The sequence below is a fragment of the Rattus rattus genome, chromosome 1 (genome assembly GCF_011064425.1).
Source record: "Rattus rattus isolate New Zealand chromosome 1, Rrattus_CSIRO_v1, whole genome shotgun sequence".
Lineage (NCBI taxonomy): Eukaryota > Metazoa > Chordata > Mammalia > Rodentia > Muridae > Rattus > Rattus rattus.
Window position 1 is genome coordinate 264,770,764 of NC_046154.1, and position 27,082 is coordinate 264,797,845.

The 27,082-nt window shown below is 39.9% G+C and overlaps 1 protein-coding gene across 1 annotated transcript in view; it reads left to right on the plus strand.

The window, feature by feature from the left end:
- The window catches only part of Lrrk2 (leucine rich repeat kinase 2), a 144,672-nt gene that overhangs the window by 95,052 nt on the left and 22,538 nt on the right, over positions 1 to 27,082 (plus strand). The window contains exons 37-43 of the mRNA XM_032885325.1: positions 4,030 to 4,221; positions 5,104 to 5,250; positions 8,836 to 8,936; positions 10,972 to 11,162; positions 16,435 to 16,595; positions 25,064 to 25,234; positions 26,525 to 26,625. Of these exons, the coding sequence (XP_032741216.1) occupies positions 4,030 to 4,221; positions 5,104 to 5,250; positions 8,836 to 8,936; positions 10,972 to 11,162; positions 16,435 to 16,595; positions 25,064 to 25,234; positions 26,525 to 26,625 (1,064 nt within the window). The remainder of the gene's footprint in view (positions 1 to 4,029; positions 4,222 to 5,103; positions 5,251 to 8,835; positions 8,937 to 10,971; positions 11,163 to 16,434; positions 16,596 to 25,063; positions 25,235 to 26,524; positions 26,626 to 27,082) is intronic.

A 27,082-nucleotide genomic window follows, 5' to 3' on the forward strand; every position in this document is an offset into this window, starting at 1 on the left:
TAGTCTTATCATGAATTCCTTTTGCATTTATCTTATTTTTATTTGTCATTGAGTTATTTTCAACATTTTTAAATCAAAATCTCATTTTCCTTTCAGATTTTTCCTATTTATCTTGGTGACTTTCTCATTTATGTTGCATTGTTCTTCTCCTGGTACAAGATTTCATTTTTCAATTAAGTTATGCTCTTTGGAGTTATTAATTACTTTTACTAGCAAACCACTATAAATCTGTATCTGGAATTTTACCCAAGTCTTTGCTGAGGAGTCATGATATTTTGAAGGAGTCTTATCACTTACCATATTTCTAGTATTTTCAAATCTGTTGATTTCGATATTTCTTTTAGTTTTCTAGTTGCTGGGAGCCTCTGTGCCCAGAGAGGGTAGTGGCTCATTGCAGTTTTGACTATCAGCAAAGGACTTAATAGCAGTTTCACTATAAAAGATCTTAATAACTACCGATATAATCTTAGGAATTCTTATAGGATCATCATTAAGACTTAAGAAGTCTTCTATTTGTCTATATAGCCTCATTACAAGACAGTACATCTTTGAAGAGATCTGCTTCAAAGTGGTGGGCTAATACCCAGTTATTGTTACATATGTTTAATAATAACAACAGGAAAAGCATATTAATAGTAGGAATCTTTCCTAAAATAAATTCTTTTACGGCCTTGCCAAAAAAGAGCGAATCTGTTGCAGATTATATAATAATGCAAAGCAGATCATCTCAGGAAGATCGCCTGCTAGTATTCAGCTTGTCCTATTATGGCTCCTGACATCTAGTGAACAAAACTCAAGCTCTTCTTTAAGCTGTAGCAATAAGCCAACAAGATATAGACACAGACTTAAATTTGATAAAAGACCATTAATATATCACAGGTAACTTTAGAATAAAGTTTACAAAATTAATATGAAGAGTTCTAGGGAGTGAAAGTTTATATAGTGTAAATGCAGAAACTGTGACTGAATGAAGTAAAGGCAGAAGATGAGAAAGAGGAAATCTAAAGGAGAAGCAAGGTTCAGTGAATGATGGAAATGAGCAAGAATGGAAAAGAATGTTGTGAAGGAGATGAAAAGGTAAGCAAAAAATCGCCTAGTAATGAAAAAAAATTAAAAACTTCCTTCTTTTGCATCTATCATAATTGTAATGTATTTTGTAATGAATAAATTTTAACATATATGTATGTACATATACACATATATGTAATAGTTTGTATGTAGTAGTATGTATGTGGTATGTAGTAGTATGCATACATACACATATATGCATACATACATTTATATATATGTAAGGATGAAATAAAAATAAAGTTTTATTAAATATACATTCATGCATGTATGCGCGTGCACATACAAAACAAATGTCAAACTACTATTAAGTTACAGCAGAATGCTAAAAAGAAGAAACATAAGTGTCAAGAAAGAGAAAAACTTAAGACTCTTTAATAGTTAAATCTTCAAAATCAAAATTAGATAAATATATGGACAATAAAAATAGGACTATCGAATTATAGTGAAGTTTAAAAAAATTTACTGAAGTATACTCAAAAGGAAAAAAAAATGAGGAATCCAAACCCCCTCCCCCAAAATATAGAAATTCAAAGCAGCTTCTTTATGGTCCCTGAAATCAGTCTGCAGAGATGTGTGGCTAGAAGAATGGGTCATTTGAACTTGTGGATTTTTGCCTTTTCTGATTTGGTCTGGTGCTGAGCTTACACCAGACAGAAGCCTGATGGTCATCAGAGCTTCCTGCATTTCTTTGTGAGTCAGATTGCCTGTGTTGGTCATATATATCTTTTCAGTGTGTGGCTGGGCATGCTCTCCCACACTCCTGAGGCTCTCCATATATCCTCTGGGGTGACTAGTGCTCTACCTGGGGGTGGATGTGTCTGTAGAGGCAGACTCATTTTTGCATTTTCAAGATCCATGAAGAAGCATTGATTATCTTGTTGGAGGTATGCAGTTATGTAAGATGAGTAGTCAGCTAGAGCTTCAGATTTATTGGATTCTACAGCATAGGTTGGTCTACCCACAGATCTTAGGGCCAGGGCTATCAGACTCCAGTTACTCTCAGTTGAAAAGGCTACTGAGAATAAGGCTAGCTTTTCCCTATCAACTTCACTGCCTGGGCAGAGCCTCCTCTTGCCTACATTTACAACTGGATCCCAGGGCTGTGTTCACTCTGATTGTGCCCGGTGTAATTTCCTGACTTGTGCCTGTTGGTTGTTCTCAGTCATCCATAGTAAATCAGTTTTTTTTTTTTCTTTTTGTATTTTATAAGCCATCTGTTTCTTGTCAGGATGGAACCTGTCCACTTTGCTGTTTGAGAGTGGAGAGACATAACAGAATTCCTCCCCACTGTTGACTCATTCCACAGAAGAGTGACTATCTTAGTGAGACTTGCAACTTAGCTAGATCAAGGCTGAGAGCTGTGGTTTGTCCTGTGGGTGGGAATGCTAGACGTATCACTTGAAGCACTTGGGTAACCTTTTGAGTGACATTTCTACTTCCCTTCTCTGTACTGACTAAAGAGTTAGAGCTCTGTCCAGCTAAGTTAATTCCTTTGTACTGCCACCTTTATGTTTCTACACAACTTCAGCTGCTTTCTTGTCAACAAGGCAGAGGGGGAGACTCAGGTCCACCCCCACCTGCAGTGTCCTGACAAGTTCCCTTTCCTTTTAGGGACCTCCATTCAGGGAAAGCCAGATTCTTGATTCCATCACAGAGAGAGATTTTGGGATTAGCCAGTGTGAAACAGAATCAGAATTTCCTGAAAGGCATTTGTAACATCCATCTTAAGCACAAGGGTCAAAAGAGAAAGGCATTGAGAGTAATAAATGAGGCACACTAGAGAGCTTGAGTGTGGGAGATTTGCAATTACATTAGAGTAGTCATAAAGGATTTTAGGCTTTCCTGGGGGTGTCTTCAAAGGTTGCTAAGGAATTTAAATGAGAGCAAAGTGGTACCTGAGGTGTGCTTGACAGCATCAAGGAGATAAAGTAACACTCTAAAATAGAGGGACATAGAATAGCTCTGCTTTCAACAAAGGCATTAAGTTTTGCCTGCCAGAGCCCCAGAGAATATCTGAAGGTGGTGGAGGTCCTTGTAAACTCAAGACACCCAGGCGTTCTGCACAATTATTGCTCTTTAACATTGTTGCTTGAAAGTAATTTTGTTTCCTTTTAGATGTACATGTGGTGTGTGTGTGTGTGTGTGTGTGTGTGTGTGTGTGTGTGTGTGTACAACTTCTTTTGCTCATGCTTGGGTATATAAAGGCTAGAAGTCAGAATTGGTTGCCTTCTATCTCTGACTAACTAAAATTGGGAAGCCTGAACGCACATTTCAGCTAGATTCGGTTTTCCTTGGAATCTGTATGCCTTCACTCCTATGTCCTCCATGTGCTGGGTTGGCGGGGACCTTACAGGAATGCACATCCATGCTTGACTCTTATGGGTTTTAGGAATCTGAATGCAGGCCCTTGTTTTACAGGACAGGCATATAATCCACAGAAATGTTGCCCAGCTTCTGAAACTTTCCATATAAAGAACTATTTTCTTTTTTTTTTCAAAGTTTTATTTATTTTATTTATAAGAGTACAAACACTGTAGCTGTGTAGCTGTCTTCAGACACACCAGAAGAGGGCATCAGATCCCACTATAGATGGTTGTGAGCAACCATGTAGTTGCTGGGAATTGAACTCAGGACCTCTGGAAGACCAGTCAGTGCTCTTAACCATTGAACCATTTGTATAGGAAATGTTGATTGTAGTGAGATTCTTGGCTCCCACTTGACAATCAGAATTGAACCAGATTCCAGGGCGAGGGATTCTTCTCTGTGTCCTGTAGTTTCATCTGCATTTCTATCTTATCTTTCCATGGGCTCTTTTGCCAGTTTAAGAAGCTCTTCCTCTTTGCCTCTTTGGGGTAGAATCTGTTTTTTTCTTATTCTAATTCTTCTTCTTTGTGTAAAACAGAGGTAGCAGCTAAACCACTGTCTCTCTCTCTTTCTCTCTCTGTTTGAATTATGTAGGTTGTATTCTTTTGGGCCGAGTTGTGGATCATATTGACTCACTCATGGAAGAATGGTTTCCTGGATTGCTGGAAATTGACATTTGTGGGGAAGGAGAAACTTTGTTGAAAAAATGGGCATTGTATAGTTTTAATGATGGTGAAGAACATCAGAAGATCTTGCTTGACGAGTTGATGAAGAAGGCTGAAGAAGGTAGGTGTTGACACAATTCACAAATTCATTTTATGGTACACTCATTATTTTTACATGACTTTGGTATAGAGGAATTATTCTTATAATATGGTTGAACTCATTTAATTATAGTGACAGTTCAAAACAGTAAGGTTCATTTTCTGTCAATAAGAACTTGTGTTCTGTTTTCTTAAAATGTTGACTTCAAGCTTAAATACTAGATACTATGTATCATAACTTTATTGGTTGTTTTTCTATTGCTGAAACAAAACACCATGACCAGTCAAATTATAGATGAGTCTCTTTGGGCTCATGTTCCAGTGGGTCACAGCCCATAGTAGTACTGAAAGCAGCTAGCAGACATAGCAACCAAAGCTGGGAGTTGAGAGTTCACATCTCAAGTAGCGAATAGAAAGCTAAGAATGTTCATTGGGAATGGAATATGGCTTTTGAAAATTCAAATTCTGCTTCTAGCAACACACTTCCTCAAGTAAGGCCATACTTCTAACACCTAGCAAACAGCAAATACTCCACAACAACTGGGGACCAAATATTCAAATGCCTGGGACTTCTTGGGACATCTCATTCAAAACATCAAAATAGTCTCATCTTTGAAGTTCATGAATTCTCGTTACAGAACGTCTTCTTCCTATATAGGAATAATACCTTGTTAGTCAAAGGCCATCTGTTCTAAGTCAGGCTGGAATTCTACCACATAATTAGCGAACCTAGGAGTGTATCTTTAAAGTTCTAACTACATTAATATTAATATTTAATGAGTTTGTTGGGTTTTTCTAGAAAAATCTGGGTAGTAGAATAGTCTAAAAGTATATTTTCTTAAGCCAGGACCACAAATTTTGTAGACCCTTACATTTTTTAAATAATCTTTTATATTCTTCTTAGGAGACCTGTTAATAAATCCAGATCAACCAAGGCTCACCATTCCAATATCCCAGATTGCTCCGGACTTGATCTTGGCTGACCTGCCTAGAAATATTATGTTGAACAATGACGAGCTGGAATTTGAGGAAGCACCCGAGTTTCTCTTAGGTAACTATCTCTGTTGTATTGAAAAGAAAACCAAAACCAAGCAGGATGCCATTTTCTCTTCCTGACTTCGAAAACGATATAATCACATCTTCATTGATCTATGCCGATTTCATATATTTGATATGGTAGGTTTCACTTGGGATGATATATTTTGAAATCTCGCCATGTTCTGTGTCTGGGATTTGCGCTGTATACACACTCGTAGACTAGGTGATGAGGATAGGCCTAGCAGGAAGCACAGGTATTTATGGAATTTGTCCCTGAGCTTGCTCTGCTCATAAGCCGTGACGTGGGGTAGTGGAAGGGAAGTCTTCATCTGATTGACATGGAATAGCCATTTGTCACTCCAAGGGGAAGAGGCACAGGAAGAATATGGCTGTACATTTTCTGCAGTGAAACTCATAGGAGAATATGCAGCTCTTACCAATAGTCATAAAATGGGTGTGTGTGTATGTGTGTGTTTGTGTGTGTGTGTTTGTGTGTGTGTGTTGTGTGTGTGTGTGTTTGTGTGTGTGTGTGTTTGTGTGTGTGTGTTTGTGTGTGTGTGTGTGTGTGTGTGTGTGTGTTAAAAATCAGAAACTTAAAAGCTGGTAGAACACTCGACTTCTGCTATTTTGTTGTTCTGTTTTGGGTATGCCAAAGAGTTTCTGCTTATTGGCTGTGCCCATGAATTCAATCAAAGGCTTGAATGAAAATCACCAGGTTCACACAGCATCTTTAGTTATTACCTAAATATTCTCATTGTATCATTGGACACCCACCCTGAAGCTTAAAGGATGTTTTGAACTGTGCTTTGTAAAATTAAGAGTTTGACAAAGCTCACAATTTGTAACTGCTCCCTGGAGGACATGGAAGGCACGTGGTATGCGATCGTATTCTGCGGAACGCTCGTGTGGTTCCTGCGGAGTAAAAGCTCATGCTCCTCAAATGCCTTCGGCGCCTGGAGGAACCCAGTGCACCAGTTGTCGCAATTCAAAGATATGCTGAGTTTTACTCTCTCATTGACAGCTGAAAAAGCTATGTTTTGATGGAATAAGTATATTCTGTTATATGTATACATCGGGGAATCCAATGGAGCTTTCGGAAGTATGCGTGGCCTCCTATGACCATCGTTTTTGAGAATACTTAAAACTTGGTCTGTTAGCAATTCTCTAGATAGAGTGTGATGATGCTACCGGTAAGGGGCTGACTGCAAGTTCAGAAAAATCTCCCTGGAAGTCATTGGGAAGACAGAAAAGCATCGGGTGGATTTAATCTAAAGTATTTCAAGACAACTTGATTATGGTGAATGAGGTGTTTGCTACTGTGTGTGAAGACATCGTTTATTTTTTATTTAATTACCACTAATAATTATCTGGGATCTGATATGTTATAATAGTATTACCTCATAAGAGGAAGATGAAATAGGATATATTATTATATTCCTGTGACCTATATTATTATATTCCCGTGACCTATATTTATATTTTCAAAATTTCAAAATCTGTGATATGACATAAGATGGCAAACAAGTCTCTTTAACCCTTTATTGTTCACAGTGATGGGGGTTCAGTATGAATGTCTTTGAACTACGGCAATGAGTACACTTGTAATTGTGGAATTGCCAAATTGCCAACTGCTGGGAATAGGCAAGGAGCAGACACAGAGCGTCCTTTCTCTGAAGGGTCTCAGGCTGCCAGCCAGGGCTGGCTACAGTGTTCATCCTGTTTGCAGTGTTTTTCAGACAACTGTAAAAGTTTTGAGCAGTTTATCAGGAATGCTCCCAAAGGCTACTTTTAAAGCACCTGTATTAATTTTTCATTAATTGGACAGAAAGTGTCCCTGAGGCTTCTGTCCCTTCCTTGGTGCCTAAAAGCTTGCGTGCATCGTGTGCCTTTACAGAAAGCTGTCTAAGTAAAATCATGTCAATGTTTGTGCCATTGTCTTTTGGGGATCATTTGAAGTCTGACTTGCCTTGTAGGGTGTTTATCAGAATCCTTTGTTTTTATCATGTGATAACTGTTTTATCTCGTCCCTATCCCACACATGACAATTATAGCAGCTCTTGAAGTTGCTAAATTGGGGGTTGAACCCATTTTTTTAAAAATTGCAATTTTTAAAATTACAATTCATTTTTACAATTAGAGGCCCCCATCATATTGATACTAGAATAATTTGGGAAATTTTTTTTATTCTTACCTCCAAGGGTTTTGTATATCTATTTGCTTTTTTTTTTTTTTTTTTTTTTTGTACGACAGGAATGAATTTGAAATTTCTAGGAAATAGTTTAACTATTGCATAGTAAGTGTTTGATAAACACTATGGCTAAAAGAAACTCGGGGAAAATATTTCATTCCAGTTTAAAGCATGTATCCATAGTGAAGAGAGGTCAGACTAGGAACTCAAGCCAACAACCTGGAAGCAGTCACTGAACAAAAACCACAGAGGGGCAGTGCTTACTGGCTTTCTTTCCACTGCTTGCTCAGTCTGCGTTTTAGTACAACCCAGGACCATATGCTTAGGGCTAGGGGCATCCACAGTAGGCTGGGCTTCCTGACATCAATTATCAATCAAGAAAACACCCTACCAACTTGCCTGCAGACATTTTCTCAGTTGAGGTTCCCTCTTTCTAGACAACACTAGTTCATGGCAAGTTGACAAGGAAAGCCATTCTGCACAGTAAGTACGGTGTATACCTTACGGTATGTATGTGTAAATAGACATAGTTTGTGAATATGGTTTGGATATATTTCTGTAGACTTTTATGTGTTATAAGAGTGGGTACATTTCATCCTCAAAGGATTATTCTTCTGGAAAACCAGCATTCATAGGCTCTCCAGTGTCTAGGTTGCTGTGAGCAGAAGAGCTTACTTGCTTTCAATTTTCTTCCCTTCCTAGGTATCGAAAATACACAAAACAGTCCTCAACCTTATGTTTTTGTTGGTCACTCACAGAGCAAGACAGTTTCTGCTCCACATTCCCATGACAATGGTTCTCAAATAGGGAAGGACTTTGCAGAGTCAGAAATCTGTACACCCATCTGAAATGTTGACAGAGCTACCATGTCATTCTTCTCCTTTTCCTTTAGCAAAAAATAACAAATAAAAATAAAAAATAAAAAAACAAAAATCAAACGAATAAAACTTCATAATGATATTGAAAGCATTTCATTTTATTTTTGTCAGATGTACAGAAAGGGGGAGTAAAATGAGTTGGAGACTAAAATAATAATAATTACAGCGTGGTTTCCAGTGGGATGGGCTTGAGGTTTGGGAAAGCATACAGGACAGCATTTGGACAGCGGCTTCTGCTGCTGGGGAAAGGGTGCAGACCCCATCCACATATGAAAAGACAGAGACAGAAGAGTGATGGTGTGTTTTCATAGATCCTGTACAGAGGGAAGATAGGAAGGCTGGGCACCAGATCCGTGCGTGAAGTTGACTGTGGCTTGTTGATTGGAAGGGAGGGGAGGCATTCAAAGAGGCTCGTTCTATCAACAGGCATCAGAGTTTCCTGACTGTGCAACAGGTACAGTCATAGCTCATAAGACAGACTTGGGTTCCCTGCTTGGAAAGATGAAAATGTTCCTTGTTTTCTTCTCAAAAGGTGATGGAAGTTTCGGATCAGTTTACCGAGCCGCCTACGAAGGAGAGGAAGTGGCTGTGAAGATTTTTAATAAGCACACATCGCTTAGGCTGTTAAGACAAGTAAGAAATGCTGTGATGTCATTAAATTAAGCCATTCGATACTTTTTTCTTGGAAATTTTACTTTTACATACATCTGTCAAAATATAAAATAAGGACCCTCACAGGTTTCAATTTTCATTTTTTTCTTTTCTTTATGAAGCAAAAACTTTTGTTTCTTCTGCTAAATGACCGAGACAGTGTTTCAAAATCTCTAACTTTGGTACTTAAGACTATGGTAAAACTAAGGGAAGATTCATATTTCCTTTTTCACTTGTCAGCCTCGGCACTTAGAGTCTGCACCCTGGGCCAGCCAGAGGACATTCACCAGTGTTGTTTGGAATGTAGAATCCTGAGAACCATCAGGGATGTGTTTTTATCCTTCGTGCCCCACAATAGTCACCTCCCCACCCCATTCTGTTTGCTTCTGCAACTGAAACCTGGAAAGCCCCTGATTTCAAGCTCTATTTTTTAAGACGATATTTCTTCGTTTCCTGTGCCACAGAGATATTGACATTTTAGTGAACATAGGATATACTAGTTATTAAAGGATGATACCAAGGATTAAAGACAGGAAGATGTGGCCATTGTATTTTGTAGGGATGTTTGCTCAGGTTGACGCTCTCTCCATGGGAGCTTTTCCAGGCCGGGCATTGTCTGTGTATACTTTTCAAGTTTAGGTTATAAGGGCGGGACACTCAGAGAGCAGAGGCTATGTTGACTCCTGCAGTCAGGAAGAAGCCTTTCTCTGGCATTACTGTACCTCACTCTCCCTGCCTCACACTGCACCATCTTCTCCTTATTGATTTGTTGGAGATAAGATACTTAGTGCACTGCTCTGAACCCCTTCCCAGCTCAGAAGCTTTCTACAGCCAGTTTTATCAGAAAAATTCCTTTGCCTCCAGCCTTAGGAAATAAAATTACAGGACCGTCTCACTGTACTGCTGATTTAGTTGAGTTGTTCTTTGTAATTCCCTTAGCCTCTCTACGGTGGTTTCATTCTTCAAGGCAGCCTTTCTTAGTGTGTTGAGTTAGCTCTAGTCTGGGCAGGTACAGTCCACAGACATGTGGGTTTAGGCATGTGAAGTTGTGTGTTTCAAAAGAGCCCAAAAGCCTTACTTTTAGTACCTTCAGGAAAAACAAAAAGGACAGCGCTTGGCCTTAACTAAGACATTGCTGCTTTCTTGATAAGAACTTTTGTTCTGGGCAATGCTCTGTGTTCATTGGTGGAGCTCAGTGTCACTGGGCCAATCACTGAGGCACCAAGAGTTAGATTGTTTAGAATATTCCCATCACTTTAATTTAATTGTGATTAGGATTAGGATCAGTTCCCCCTGAGGTCAGATTAGATACCCGAGGAGAAATTCTAGATACGCTTTGCAGGAGAAAAAAGGGATACAGAGCCAATAGCAGTCACTCTGATCCCTTTTGGGTCCTGGTAGGAATTACTCCATTTTTCTGCTCAGATACAGAATAAGGAGAAACAGGATTGGAAGGACTAAACTTGGGTCCTCAGGAAAACCAGCAAGAACTGTTAACAGCTGAGTCATCTCTCCAGTCCCATACATGGGCTTTTAGGAGCTTTCAGGGAGGGATCACTACCTATTCCTGTAGATCCGCCCATGTATCTTTAGCAAACTTCCTTGTTTTAAAACCCGAGACTACAGATTACCCCTTATGCCAGTTTAGGTTGACCCAGCAGGGGCTCCTCAGAACCCAGGACGGAGAAAGATGAAGTTGCTAACTAGAATTTAAAGGTTAGAACAACAGGACCTGTTAGTATGTCCACCTATGCATTCTATTCCCACATCAGCTGGCCTCCTGTAAGCAGGTTCAAAGGAAAAACAAAACTTAAAAATGTAATCTGAACATTAGTTCAAAATTAGCTGTGCACTGTTGAAAGTGGGAAGAGTTCAAAGACAATTCAAAGAACAAGGGGACGTTTGCTACAGTCCAGTCTCTCGGAGAAAGCCGGCCACAGAGTTGGGGACGTGCAGGCACGTGGGCGGCGGTGGATCTTTGGTGACGTGAGACTCACTCGTGTCCGGCCTCTTGCAGGAGTTGGTGGTACTCTGTCACCTTCACCATCCCAGCTTGATCTCCTTGTTGGCGGCTGGGATTCGTCCTCGGATGCTGGTAATGGAGTTGGCCTCCAAGGGTTCCTTGGATCGCCTGCTGCAGCAGGACAAAGCCAGCCTCACCAGGACCCTCCAGCACAGAATCGCATTGCATGTGGCCGACGGCCTGAGGTAACGGGCTAGCACTGTTTTCTATTTAATGCATGGGCAGAGTAACCCTCAATTCACTCCAGGCTCTAAGAGCACCATGCCCTCGTTGCGCTCTGCCAACAATTTTGATGGTGCTAATTTTATAATACTATAGTAAGTGAGCACAGACCTTCATAGCTGGTGGTGGTGGCACTTAAACCTAGTGTCCCTGCACTTGGTCTGAGCCCTAGATAGCTACCCCTTGCGAAGACAACCATGTCAGGCCACAAACATCAAGGGAAGGGTGAAGTAGGAAACTTTTAGTCATGAAAAACTAGTCCGTACTCCTCTGAAGCAGATCAGAGTGACAAATGCTGGATTCCACGTGGCTATGTCATGTGATTCAGAATCCCAGTCAACCCTGTGGTTGGGTGATAGGTGTACTCGTTGAGTAGAGAGGCCATCTCTTCAGACGCAAGACCTTGATAAGTCACTGTTGCATCCATTCAGTCATCTTTTGCCATTCTAACCCCTACCTGACTTTTTAGCCTGAAAACTGTGAGTGGTGCTAACTGTAAGCTTCCAAATTCAATTCTTAATGTTCTTGGCTCTGCGTTCTCTTTCATCTCCCATTTTTTGTTTGTTTGTTTGCTTTGTTTCGTAGCCATCCTTCATTCTTCTGCCTTTCCCATCTCACGTCTGGTCGTTAACAAAAATGTCTAGCTTTTCATGCAGCTTCTCTCACAGAGTCTCTTCCTCAACCTCTTTAGTCCCCATTGTTTTCCATTACCCCTGCCTAGCCTGTGTTTCATTAAATAGCCCAAGAAACACACAGACATGGGATCAGGCCTGTCTCCTGTCATGGATCTTCTCCATCCTTGCTTCCTGGTTGCCGCTCAGCCACATACCTTCAGGAGGTTGTTGAGTGTACCTGGGTTTTCTACCCACTTCCTGGCTAGCCAGCAATGCCTAACTCCTGTGCATTCTTTTGCTTGTCATTTCCTGTAGGCTTGTCTGTTACCTATCTTTCTTTCCGGTCACCTAAGAGGGAGCCAGCCTTTAAGAAATTCATGTTGAGTGTAGGGAAGTAGGCAGGGATGAGAAAGGACAGGGACAAAGGGACATGGGGATGGGATGAGAGGCACTGGGAGGGAAGAATGATGCAGACAGGACACCACACTCTTTCTCTGAAAGCCCATGAACAGTCCCTTCATGGGGCACTGAAAAGGGGCATGGGCAGTAAGAACATGGGTAATTATCTCTTCAAAAACTACTGAAAGCCATGCAGATTGTAGAAGGCACCACCATGTAGGTGGTTGGATTCAGGTTGGAATCCTATGAGGGGTGCCTCATAGCAACCTGAGCTCAGTAAAGAGCCCTTGAGGCTCTTGAATTCCAAAGCCATCACAATTGATCCTGGGTTCCAGACTTTCCTCAAAATTTTCATGTAATCCTGAAGTATTCACTTATAAATTGAAGACTTACTATTTTAATTCAACATTTAAGTTGCAAGTCTATAGTACCATAGCCTCAATATCTTTGGCCTTTATTCCAAATAACAAATCCCATATTTTTATTTTTATGAAGCAAATGGGAGTTTACCATATGATTCAGTCACTTGCCTCCTTTGTTCTTAGCCTAAGCCAGGAAGGAATTCTAGATCTGCTTCCACAGTACCCTGGTAGGTACCAGTCCCTGTTAATCTTCCACTAGTATTAAATGTAACTTCAAAACTCAGTTAAAATTGCATGAAGAAACCCTCTTTAAGAAAAAGTAAATATGTTTATATTAAAAATTGTTATTTCAAATAATTGTTAACATGTGGCTATAACTACAGGGGCAGAGACAAGTGATAAAGTCATGTTCCTTTATGGTTTCTTAGGTAATAAGCTATTTAGAATGATGGATAAGGGAGTTGTTCATTTTATGAATCCTTTCTATGCGATCTGCTTTAATTCAGTCCCTTTCAGCTCTTTCTCAGAATTCTCATACAGTTTATCAAACTTCCTGTTTTTCAGGATGTTCAAACTTAATTTATTCTCCTGGCTATCTCTTCTCACAATGAGCCTGTGCTTCCTTCTGTATTCCCCATTTGTCAGGACAGGATCAATATATTCACAGAAAGTCCACTTTCCTCCCCACCTACAGCTAGGATCCTTCATGAGTTCAAAACTACCCTAGGTTACACAGTGAAACCTTGTCTTGATAACAGTCTGTCAATCAATATCTATGTCTATGTATGTATATATCTATATATCTATCCATGTATCTATGTATCTATGTATGTATCTATGTATCTATCTATCTATCTACCTATCTATCATCTATCTTCTATCTATCTATCTATCTATCTATCTATCTATCTATCTATCATCTATCTTCTATCTATCTATCATCTATCTTCTATCTATCTATCTATCTATCTATCTATCTATCTATCATCTATCTGTTAATATCTCCATGTGTCTATCAGATCTTTGAATATATTTTATTTTTATCAATTTTATCAATTCTTTTATATTTACGCTACTACTTCGATCCAGTATCTATAGGGAATTATCAGAACATTTCCCCGGAAGTGAAAGTCTAATTATACTTGAGATTCCCTAGTCTTTCCAGTTACCTGTAATGTACGTCTCAGCTCTGTAGAGACACAGCATGGAAGCTCCTTATGTGTGCCTAAGGTCCTGTCAGCTCTGAGGAGGCACAACACGAAGCTCTTTATGAGTATCTCTTGGGTTCCTTTGCAGCCTTACTCTGGGCCATATCTCGAGTTCACCTTCTAACCAGGTTGACTTCCACATGTCTACCTTTCTCCTCACAAAGTTTTCATTTCTACAAGGACTTGCACGCATGCCGTCCCTTCCACACAGCGCAGCTTCCTCAGGAGAGCGAGCATCCCTCACGTGCATTTGCACGTGCTCATTTGGTTTTGCTGTTTCGAGTCAGAAACTCACACTGTAGTCAGTCAGCCTGTGGCCAGTCTGCTCTCAAACTCCTCAGTTTTCTGCCTCAGCACCTTCCGTTCACCTGCGTTTTGTGCACACTTATTCTTCCTATTCGGCCGTGGAGAAGGATAGGCAGAGATGTTTGTGTGCCTGAGGTTAAAGCCAGCCTGAATAGAGCCAACAGTGCTGCCTGTACCTTTTCATTTCTGTTTCCTCAACCTCCTCCTCACTGCCTTTCTCTAGATTAGGACCCTTGTAAAAGCAGCTTTACAAAGATGTCTTTGTGTCCACTAATGATCGAACCTCACAGTTGTCTAATGCATATTTGTTAAAGGAATGAATGCATTCTATTTTTAGAGTAACATATTCAGGATTAGATAAATTTGACTTTAAATTATAAAGATAGGGGCTTCTTAGTGATTCTTTTAATAGTGATGATTAAAGAGAGGTTAGCTGAGTATAGTCTATGTTAATGAAATATTTGACAATACTTATTCCCAAACAATGCTTTAATTCGTTTGTCTGAATTATTGCCAGTGAGAAATGACTCGTGGTTATTAAAATTTCAAAAGCTTTTTTTCTTTTCTAATACAGGGTATTAGAATTATACTTTTAAGATTAAATTCTATAATTAAATATTGTAATTAAAACAGATAACCTTGATCTCCGAATGACAGATTTTAAATTGACTGTTTTTCAGTCCTCCAAAGGTATTCTGAGGGAGCCTGTGTTCCATCTGTAACACAGAGAGGGGTGTGTTATGGAAGTTTGGGATATTTGATGACATATACTTAACTTTTTAATTCTTAATCTCTCGGCTTTTCTGAAGACAGCTAATGGCCTTTCAGTAAGCCCTCAGTAAATTTTCCTTTCAACTGAATTACTATTGTGAAGGTCAACTTCATTAGTGTATTTATGCTATTGATCAGCCCAAACTGTATATCCTGAAGTGAACAGATCCAGTGCCATGTCCTAAGTACATCCGGGAAGAGAGAATTGGCCCAGTAGTTGATAGAGTGAGATGACGTATTCTCTCTGGACTATCCCACAATAGAAAGTTCCAGACATGACACCTGCCTGTTCCTAATGCCACAGCAATGATTGATAGGAGGTAACGAGGTAAATATTTTTTTAATATAATCTTAACTAAATTCCAAACCATAAATAAACAAAGGCATTTTAACAATCCCCATTAAGTCCCAGAAAAAATCGTCCTTTCACAGAAGGTCATACTACAGCTGTGAAGTTAGTGCACAGGGAAAATCAGAAATTAAAAGATTTCTTATGAGAGGCGATAATAGTTATTTTAGTATTTGGGAAAGTGCGTGTTCCTCTACTGTGCTTGCAGAGTGGAGAATACTTGACCGAGATTAAAACATTGTGTTTTTTTTTAAGTAATTTTTATTATTTGCTCAAAATGCCCAAATCCAGGTACGCTTGGCTCCATGTCACATGCAGAGTTTGTGCCTCCTAAGACAGTTTTTGCCTTCCTGACAGTTCAGATGTTCTTTATTAACCTTAGCACATAACGAATTAGCTCCCCAGAGTTGGAGTTAATAGCTAGGTAAAAGCTTACCATTTGATTTGTTTTTATTAAAAAAGAAGAAAACATTCCTAAAAACATTAGGAAGAAAAGTAATCAGAAAAAGGAAAATAACAAAGATAAGTGAATATCATTTTAAAAACCCAAAAAACCAATTTCTACGTAATTTTAAGATCATCAAAGCAGATAAATGAAAGTTATAGCAGTAATGAAGCCTATAGTGAAACTACATTTACTCTTACTTAACTTCTTTGTTTCTATCTTTTGGGCAGGCCTGGCTGACCTTGAGCAATCTGCCCTCTTGCTTCTCTTTCCAAGGACTAAGATTACAGCCGTTGCCAAACCAGCAAATGTATCCCAATATTTAAATTATTTTTTAAATATAACCTTTGGTTGGTTAGGGAATTTAGAATTCACTCTCAGTCTTTGTTGAGGTATAAAGAGGACCTGTCCTATATTTGCTGTGTACATGGCCGTGTGCACAGGGCTGTGTGCACAGGGCCGTGTGCACAGGGCCGTGTGCACAGGGCCGTGTGCACAGGGCCGTGTGCTCATGGCTGTGTTGCACACGGCTCTGCACTCAAGCTTAGCCACCTACCAGGCTTGATGTTTTAGTTTTTGGGAAGAAGCATCTTGTTGCTACGTAATATTTGGTCATTATGTTTGAAGCCTGTTTGTAGTATATATTTCAACTCCCACAGACAAAGTTAACATAGCATCTTTGACGTTTCGCATAAAGAACAGGACACATTGAAGAGAAGTATGACCAAATTAATATCGCGTGATTGCCTTCTGGTGAGACTTCCTGTGTGTTCTCTGGCAGATACCTGCACTCGGCCATGATTATTTACCGTGATCTGAAGCCCCACAACGTGCTGCTCTTCACCCTGTATCCCAATGCCGCCATCATTGCGAAGATTGCGGACTACGGGATTGCACAGTACTGCTGTAGGATGGGAATAAAGACCTCAGAGGGCACCCCAGGTAGGAGAGCAAGTTGATCTTTCTCCCAGTGGACCATCGGTACCCTCAGAAGTGAGTGTAGGAGAGTCGACACAGATACAGCCTGCCGCGGTATGAGTAGATTCTTAAAGGTCTGAAGAGTGATGACCACTGCATGGACATTTTGTTTTTCATCCCATTTTCTAGAACAGCAACAACGACAATAAAAATCAGCTTGAAATTTTCTAAGCCAAAAACCTGAGCTAAAAGGAGAAGGTATTTATTGTCATTATATTTTTAAAAGCTGGATTTTTTTGCCCCCAAATTATAACGACTGTTGTATTTTTGGTCAGAATAGGTGCTTTCCCTTTTGTTTGCCCGTAGTTGTAAGTAGGGTGTGCGTCCACCTAAGCATGTCAGAGCAGACATTGCATGGGGGTGTCTCTGGGCTGTCCATCTTGATGGAAATAGTTACTATTCTCTAACACTTGTTGGGTATCAGGCTCCATGGTAGATACATCAGAGCCACACTTCTTATCCTCACACTGACTCTGTCTGTATTATTTTCTCTTTTGTAAATGGGAACATTGAGGCTGAGTAAATTCTGTCTTACATTAAGTGCCCAAGATGGCAGTTCAATTAATTCACTGAGAAACAAGGTATCTGACTTTGACCCCTTCAGCTGTCCCCTCCGCCACTACTGCGTTAACGTGCAATCTAAGGTAGGAAAGCAAAATAGCAGAACTGTTCATAGCAAGTATTGTTCATTGGAAGCTTGGAAAACAATATTTCCACCTAGGAAAAATGGATGTGAACAGTGTCCTTATATAGGCAGTTCTCATACATCTCATGTGACGTCCCGAAGAGACCTGGAATGTGGATGAAAGTGAGGACACAGAGGCTCCTAGCTGTGGTTGAGAAGAAGGGTTTTGTTGTAGATATGAGGGAGAGCACAACAAGAGTCTCTAGGGCTCAGACTGCGCGTGGTCAGCAAAAAGACTCGATTGGACCTGAGAGAAGAGAGGGAAAGAGTGTGGAGCAAGAGGGGAGAGATAGGGAAGAGGAGTAAGGGACCAAAGGGACCAAGAGAATGCATAGGAACCAAGAAGCCAAGGGAACTTGTAGCCAAAATGGCTGAGTTATATTGGAATCAGAAGCTGAGGGAAGGGAAGCAAAGCCCAGGCCCTGAGCTGAAGAGGTTTAGGGTAGGATGCAAGGTTACCAGTGCTGGGAGGAACCATGGATACTGAGGGAGAACTGGCCTGGGTCTCTCTGGAACCTCACATCTATGATGCTAAGATGGACTGGACCACTTAACCAGTTCTTTCTTTTCTTTCTCCTGGGTGGGCACCTATCACGGAAGCTTCGTCCACTCATGTGACAGTGCTTATCTCTGGTTCTAGCATGTGCTTCTGGACTTGAGTTCTACTGCCTCACCAACCAATCATTGGTCTAGGACAACCAACAGCCAACAGCAGTTCAACATGCTTCACTGATGGAGCCTTTTAATTTTGCTGTCTGACTTCCTGTTTTTTTTGTTTTTATTAAAGCCAGCCTGAAACTTTATTGCCACCCTATTCAGAGACAACCATAGAATCCAGAGCCCTTATAGTTCCAACTGATCACTTTCCATGATGTAAATTTGGAAGAAACTCTCAACAAAGGAAACTGACCTCATCTGTCTTCTGCTACTCTCTGTTCTCCAGTGTCATTCCCATGGTGTGGGTCCATTCCTGCTGTACCCCCAAACTTTCATATTTATTACTTTTATTACAATTATTATCACTGAAGGACTTCTAGTTAGCCCTAACTCTGATCTAAATGTGTAAAAACAACATCCATCACCACAATTGCTACCAAAACTTGACTTTTCCTTCCACAAATCAGTGATCTTGTAAAGAGAAAAGTTACTTCCCACATGATTTTATTTTGTTGAAATTCCCCACTCATATTATACTTTTTAATGTGGAAAGTTTCCATAAAAGAAATAGAAACATGTATCCACCTGATATTTCATATTTATAAAATACATTTTATACTAATTCTGGAACAGTGCTTTACCCTGGGTGTTCATGAGTGAGGAATAGCTACGTCTCTACAGGACAGTGAGCAGTGGAGAGCGTTTCAGGGCCTGAGCAACGAGTAGTGCTACTGCTTAGCCATTTCCAGGAATGATTCCATATGAGCCCCTATTTCTTGTCTACAATCCAGGGAGTGAGATCTGAGGGAAGGCTAAAAGTGACTAGATGCAAACCCAGGCAGCCTATGAGCAGGAGCGGCCCCAGCCCAGCATTAGTTCATCCCAAGGTCAAAGAGAGAAACAGCTCACTGACTGACAGGGACAGCATTGCCATGTGACATTGTCTACTTTGGGAAGAGTAAATATGAGATGGGTCCACCCTTAACTCTACCATGGGTTTCCTGTTGAGAGTGACAATTAATTCTGTGTTCTGTGACAATTGAAGGATTGACTGAAGTGAATAGTGACTGATGGCGTCAAGTCTGTCAACATCTATACAAATAAAACAGTCACTGGGCAAATTAAAACTTCTCTAGCTATTCACTGTCCTACAGTAAGGGTACGGTTCAACTTACATAACTTTACAAGGTCACTAGAAACTCATTAAGGATTTCAAAGAAGCATTTCCACAGTTTCATAGCTTAAGTACCCCTAAATGGGCAAATAGCATTATGTCACTATACTGGGATCATGTGACTAAAGATATTGATTCTGGAAGTGTGAGGGAAAAATGAAAATCATTTCCATAAAAATTCCTTTTTATTATTTTATATTTATGACTTTCCTTTTTAATGTTTTCTTTTCTTCCCATGATTTTCTTAACCTTTCTACCTCTCTTTCTTCCTCCCTCCTCTACTCCTCTTTCTCCTTCCTTTCCACTCCTGTCTTTCTTTACTTCTTTCTTTGTTGAGGGAGGCTCTCATATCATGTAGCACAAGCCGGGCTGAAACTCTAGAGCAGAGGATGACCTTGAACTGATACTCCTGCTTGAACCTCCAGCGTTGGGATTGCAGTTGCGCCTAGTCATGGAGATCAAATCCAGGGTTGTATGAGTTCTATGCGAACACTCTAAAAAAAAATGATCTATATCCCCTGCAATTATCATCATCAATAATTGTAAAAACTTCCAAAGTACTGAATGATTCTGACTAAATTGGAGCATACTTGATGAAAATGTATAGATGAGTCTAAATAGCCTCTCAAATCTCCTCTTGATCTATAATTCCATGGTTGAAGGTCATATCGGAGAATTTACAAGGAAACAAACACAAAAGATAGTGTTTAATAGCAGCCAACTTAATACATGGAAGCTTGATTTAATAAATATCCAATGAGTGTGTTGATGAGTAATAACAACTTGGAAATACTTTAAGCAATCACCCAAGTTCCTTTTAAATTCAAATAATGTAAGCATAAAGATAACCATCTTTAATTATCTATGTGGGTGGCTTGTGGCGTTAAGAACGCTTGACTTTGCTTGTGCCCATGAATTTAAGAAAACTGAAGACCTGAAGGGATTCCTGGAACTTACATGGTAGAAATAGAGAACTGTCTCCTGCAAGTTATCCTCTGCTCTCCACACTCATACTGTGGCATGTGTCTGCCTTCCCCAACACAAATGAGTAATGTAGACCTGAAAAATAAGAAAGGGGTCACAGCAGGTTTTATGCTATTTGTAAAGTCTGTTGACTGGTGATAGGTCAGTGAAATGTTCCAGAGAGTATCTGCCAAATGCTAATTAAGGATTTGCAATAGAGCTACTGTGACATTTTAAGCATCATGTCATAGTACGTATAGTTTATTAGTACTGTGCTTAGAGCTCCTAATTGCATCCCATTTTGTTAGCTCAGGGTGTTACTATGCTATTACAGTTATACAGATGTGGAAGTTTGCTTTTGTTCCCTGTGATAAAATTTCTCAGAAAATCTGTGTCAATGAAGACTTGTTTTGGCTCCCAGTTTTGGAAGTTTTACCACTTCTGTTGTTTTGGGATGAAGTTGAGCAAAATACATAAGGTGCGTGCCTCAGAGAAGTGCATGTTCACTTTCTTGGAATCTAGGAAGCAGGAAGAGAGTTTATGAATTTTTGAGGGGAAATTCATAGCCAAACAATAACAACAGAAAAATATCCTTGTCTAAAAGAAATGCATAAATGTTTTTAGAAATATTTATCTATAATATAGCATATCCAAAACTTATGTTTTAAAATATATACCATATATATTTATATATAATATCAAAGGCAATACTTCTTAAACTTTTTCTACTCATGGCCCCTTTATGTGCTAGAGATATTTTTTGACCCAGGATATATAGGCATATAAAAGTTATTTTATACAAATGAAACATGTATTGATAATAAATAATAAACAAGTAAAATGTAAACAATCAATTGGCAAGCACATACTCTTATAACTAATTACAGATGACAGATCACTTGCATATTAATGAGATGACTATGGGCTTGTTTGTCTAACACAAACAAGTTCAAAGATACCAACTTTATACATGCTGAAGAGTGGAGGTAGAACATACGATGTCTTTACTGTTTTCAAAGAAACCATTAAGCTTTCAGAAGAGTGGAAGCCATTGCATGTATTACCCAACAGTACAATTCATAGCACATAGTAGTGTTGAATGGAGGAGAAGTGTTTGGGGCATCAGTTCATGATAGCATTTTGTGGCATGTACAGCGAGACATGTATGTTATGTGTTCAGAACCAGGGCTGTGAAATTCCACAACATAGCACAAGTAAGCACCACCAGAAGCACAATCAATTTTGTTTTGCTTTTGAAAGCAATTTTGCTCTTTGTGAGGTCAGAAATCTTCTAATGGTAACTGTGAAGATGGCTGCTTCAGTAAAGTACTTGCCTACAAACATGAGGACCTGAGCTTAGATCTTGAGTACACACATAATAAAATCAGTTGTGCTTGTGCACACCCATGATCTCAGGGCCAGAGAAGCAGAGAGAGAAGTAGCTCTGGGGATTTCTGGTCTCAGAAAACAAAACAAAAGCCAAAATGTTAAGGACACCACACATAGACCACTGGAGCTCCTAAGCACGCGCACATGCACACATATGTACAAACACAGAACTCTTTTCCTGCTCTCACACTTTCCATGATTTTCACCTCTAGTTACACAAATCCACGTAGGGCCGTGGCCCACAGTTTAAGAAGTTTTGGTTACAAGGGCCAGATTTCAGTCATTGGTAAGGCAGGAGCTCTCAGGTACATATTTGGGATCCCCGGCCTTTGTATTCCTCACGTAAATGCAGCCTACGGAAGAACTACTGAGCCTTCCATTCAGCATTTCAGGACCCCTTGAAGGCCGTGGACTCATATATTGTGGTACAACCCCTGGCAGTATATTTGCATGACCCTAAGATTCACATGTGTTATTAAAATCTACAAGTATAAAAGAGGAAGAGGAGTACATGCCATAACCATGTTTGATGTGGTCCTTTTCAGACGCCCTGTTTCCCACCAACATTTAAGCCTACAGAAAAGGGGAAGAACCGTCCAGCTGATTCAGTGATCAGAACAATTACTTGTTTGTTCGGTCCGTCCTTCCTTCCTTCCTTCCTTCCTTCCTTCCTTCCTTCCTTCCTTCCTTCCTTCCTTTCTCTCCTCCTCCTCCTCTTTCCTCTTCTCCTCTTCTTCCTCCTCCTCCTTCTCCTGTTTTGAAGTCACAAGTGTTGAGATGAAGTTGCAGACAATCTGCTGCTGTCACCAGAAATACTCACATGCACTTCCCTAGACAGAGGCTATTCATGCCATAACAACACCAATATCAGGGTCAAGAAAATTAAATTTTCTACTTATTTGCTAACTGGTCACCTGACATTAAACCCCACGTTTTCTCTTCATTTTGCTAAAGAATTTCATTTAAAAATGATTTCAACTTGCTGCATAGTGCTTATTATTGAACAGTTTTCTATTCACAGTTGTATTTATTTAGATTGTTAATATTCTTTACCATCCTCAACCATCTGGGCATATTCATTTTGTCCTGACAAATTGAAAGCTATTTATTTGTCTTCCTCATGGAGTAAAAGGTTGAACCTTTTAAGAAAATAAAAAAGAATTCAAAAGCTTGGAAGATGGGTCTGTGTGCTTGCTGGAGAAGCACAGGCCTGAGATTGGACACCAAGGACCGAGGTAGAAGCAAGTGGTGACAAGATATCATCTCTAACCCTAGCATTGGAAAGATCCACCCAGCTGAGAGCAAGCTCAGTGGGAGACCCTGGGCCAAAAACCAACAGAAGGGCATTAAGGGAAAGTATACAAAACACACACTCTCTCTCTCTCTCTCTCTCTCTCTCTCTCTCTCTCTCTCTCTCTCTCTCTCTCTCTCTCTCTCTCATGTACACGAGCACACACACACACACACACACACACACACAATTTCACACATAATCCTGAAAAGACATTGATTTGTCTTCATGAATAGGCTAATTAATTGATTTGTGGTAACAAAAATAAAACCCAGGTTCTCTTGCATTCTGCAAGCTGGGCAAGTACTCTGCTCCTGGACTTCAGTTGTTTCTGTTGTTTGTTTGTTTGTTTTAAGAAAAAAAATCCTACAATTTTTTATTTCATTGGGTAAAATGGAATCCTAAGTTCTGGAACTAATGAAACTACTGGAATTTTGGATGAGTTAGTAGACTTTGAGCTATAAAATGTCCCCCTCTTCTGTATAAACCTCTTTTCTGGTAACAGTTGCCTTAAGCAAAGAGAACATTGATAAAGGCTTTTTGTTTTCCTGTGGCATTTTATTTATTTGATTATTAGTTGTTGCCAGGCAGGAATCCTAGTGGAATGATAAAGATACCAGTCCACCCATGGAACCTTCAAACCAAACTCTGTCCTGCCTACAAGAAGTGCAGGGACAAAGACGGAGCAGAGACTGAGGGAATGGCCAACCAATGACTGCCCAACTTGAGACCCATCCTATGGGCAAGAACCAATCCAAACACTATTAAGGACATTCTGCACACAGGAGCCTAGCATGCCTGTCTTCTGAGAGGCTCCATCCAGCAGCTGACCAAAATAGATGCAGAAACTCATCATCAGACATTAGGCAGAGCTTGTATGAAAGAGTTGGAGCAAGAGTTGAGGGACCCAGAATGTATAGGAACTCCATGGGAGGACCAACAGAGTCGGGACCCTGGGGACTCTGAGGAACTGAACCACCAACCCAGCAACATGCATGACTGGCCCTAGCCCCCGTGCACATGTGTGGTGGATGTGCATGTGGCAGATGTGCAGCTGGACCTTCATGTTGGTGTTTCTCTGTCACACACATACCTAACTCCCCACTACTGGAGCAGGGTGTATCTCTGCTGTCTCTGCTGCCTGCCTGTGGGTCCTGTTTCCCCTTGGCTGCCTTTTCTGGCTGCACTGGGGGAGGATGTGCCTAGTCCTACAGTGACTTGATGTACCTGGGTAGGTTGGTACCCAAGGTGGGGCTCCCCCTTCTTAGAGGAGAAGGGTAGGAGATATGTGAGTAGGGGCTGTATGAAAAGGGTACTGGGAGGAGAGGGGTGTTGCACGTAGTTTTGCTCTACCTGTCTTTGATCCAGGAAGTGGTCTCGCTACCAGCTCCTACCTGGCTTCCCTTGAATTCATGGATAAGAAAATACAGACATACAGTTGTTAAATTTCAACTTGCCTTCTTGGTACTACTGCTGGACACTACTATCTCCTGCCTGGAAAATGTACTCTCATCAATACTCTTAGCTCAGTACCTCCCACCTTCCCTAACTTAGTTGGTCAGTTGAATCTAGTCCCTGCTAAATATCTTTGACCACCCACCTATAAGGAGCAGCCACAACCACTGCTTCTCCTGAGACCTCCCATGGTTGCCTGGTTCTAGGGTTCTACAGTTTCCAAAGCATAACAAACTCGGTTCTACTTCCTTGTGTTTCCTTCCTTGCCTCCAGGGACCCAGAAGTCCCGCCTCTTTCTTCCACACAGAAATTGGTCCATGGCTTTCTTCACTGGTAGATCAAGAACCAATTGGGGAACAGAACCTTAGCATCAGAACTGCCCCTGACTGGGGTGGTGGTGGTGGTGGTGGTGGTGAGGGTGGGTCTGTGATCGGGATCTAAAGTAAATAAGTAAATTAATGGAAATAAAAAATAAAATAAAGTAAAATAGATAAATTGTGCCTACAGTTAGTCTCTACTTAATGATTTATTATTTAGTGTTTATCAATATTATCCTTCAGAATCATCTTTTAAGACTAAGATACCATAGTAGGAGTGTTAGGTTTTAGAGATCTGTCCTTTAAGATCGTCAGTGGCATGGTGCCTTAGGCAGGCCTTCTCACTGCTCACTACTCACTGACTTGTTTCAGGTACCTTACTGCAGCAATGACGTGGCCTAACTTAGACCCCATCTAGCTCCTTGGCCTGTTTCTTAGCAGTTGGCCTACATGTGGGCCCTGGTGTTTGCCATATTTATTGCTGTATCTGTTTCCTTTCAGGGTTCCGAGCACCTGAAGTTGCCAGAGGAAATGTCATTTATAACCAACAGGCTGATGTTTATTCCTTTGGCTTACTACTTCATGATATCTGGACAACTGGGAATAGAATCATGGAGGGTTTGAGGTTTCCAAATGAGTTTGATGAACTGGCCATACAAGGGAAGTTGCCAGGTAAGTTCTGTTTTTATCTGCAAGAAAGATTTCCTTTTCTTAATGTCAACCTGATCATTTGGAGTTTGATGACTTTGACTTAATGCGTAGACCTTCTTAAATTTTATGATACAATAATAAAGATCACATAAAAAAAAACCCTAGCTATTTTAAGCTTAATGAACTCCAAAGTAAGTGTTGGTGTGTTTTGTATTACCTCAGGAGGACATTGGGAAAGGAAAATTACCATTAGAATCAAACTTGTGTTTGTAGTTCTGAAAACAATTGCAGAATGCATCACAGCCTGGGACGTTTTCATTTGCTTTGAGCAAAATAATTCATATTCATGAAGAAAGCTTTAATAATTTATAATATCCTTTGCTATAAATATTAATGAAGATCGGTAAATGAGTATTTAATGAGAGGAGCTTCGTTTAGAATGGGTGTCTCATGGCTCTAAGGAATTTCATGACCTTTCATCTGTTCTTGACTATTACTTTATCTGCTAATACAGAATAATGTAGCTATTTCTAATACTTCCTTCACCCCCAAGATGTGCCTCTGAGTATGCACTCAGGGCTGCTATGGCCACTACAGCATCAACTACGCTCTCAGGACCTTTGAAGACTCTGGGAAATTGATTATTGTCAAATCCAGCTCAGATGCCACCTACCATCTTCCTTATCATTCCTTGTTAGCTTTTCAGTATAAATGCCCTGGCCTCTGTTGCACACCCACTTGAAGAGTGAAGTTTCTAGAGGAAATGTTAAATGCATGCAAATCAACTACAGAGACATGGCTCTAAATGCTTGCTTTTAAGTATTAAATGCTTAAATACTCTTTGAGTATTAAAGTAAAAATGTTTTCACAGAAGCTATCTATTATATGAGAAAAGGTGCTTTCAAAGTCTCTGTGCAAATATCGAATAAAAATATCTTCATTACATTCCACTGATTTTTGTATTTCTTTTTATACCACAGAAGTCAGCACATCTTTTATTTGTTTGCTTTGGGATAGTGGTAGTGAGACGATGTCATGTAGCCCAGGCTGGTCTTAATCTTGCTATGTAGCTGAGACTAACATTGAACTTCAGATCATCCTTCATCTAATCCTTAACTCTTGGGATTACAAGGATGAAACTCTTTTATGATAGCTCTACTGAAGATGAGGTTAACAAAACCAACTATGTCATGGTGAACATAGAATTATGGATCAGAGTTTCCATTGCACTTTTGACCTCATATATGTTGATAGTGTGCATGTAACTTTTGATTCGTTTAGTATGCTGGAATGATCATCCTTATGTTTCAGACCCAGTAAAAGAATATGGCTGTGCCCCATGGCCTATGGTTGAGAAGTTAATTACAAAATGTTTGAAAGAAAATCCTCAAGAAAGACCCACTTCTGCCCAGGTACACTCATGCTATAAAATTTTCATATTTTATATCAAACATTATATTCTTTTGTATACTGATATACATATGCATATAATTTTCAAATATATACTCAAACAAATTAACATGTGCATATACAGAGTTAAATGTTATAATGTTATATCTGTTTATAGTGTTAGTTATGAAATGTAATTTTTATAATCTCTGCCATTCTTATACATACTGTAACCCCAACACCCCAGGAGCCACCATAGTTGATGGTAGGTACATGTAATCACATATTTCTTTGTGTGTATATCTGGTATTGCTGATATGTATAGTTACACACATGTATCTCTTTTAATGAAATGTGTTTTCTGTGCTCATTTTTCTACTCAATTATCTACTTACAAATTGCATGTGAGAAATGCATTTTTCATATATGTTATTCCTTCTTGAGTATCTAGAACAAAGTTTTCTTTTTCATTTTATGTGG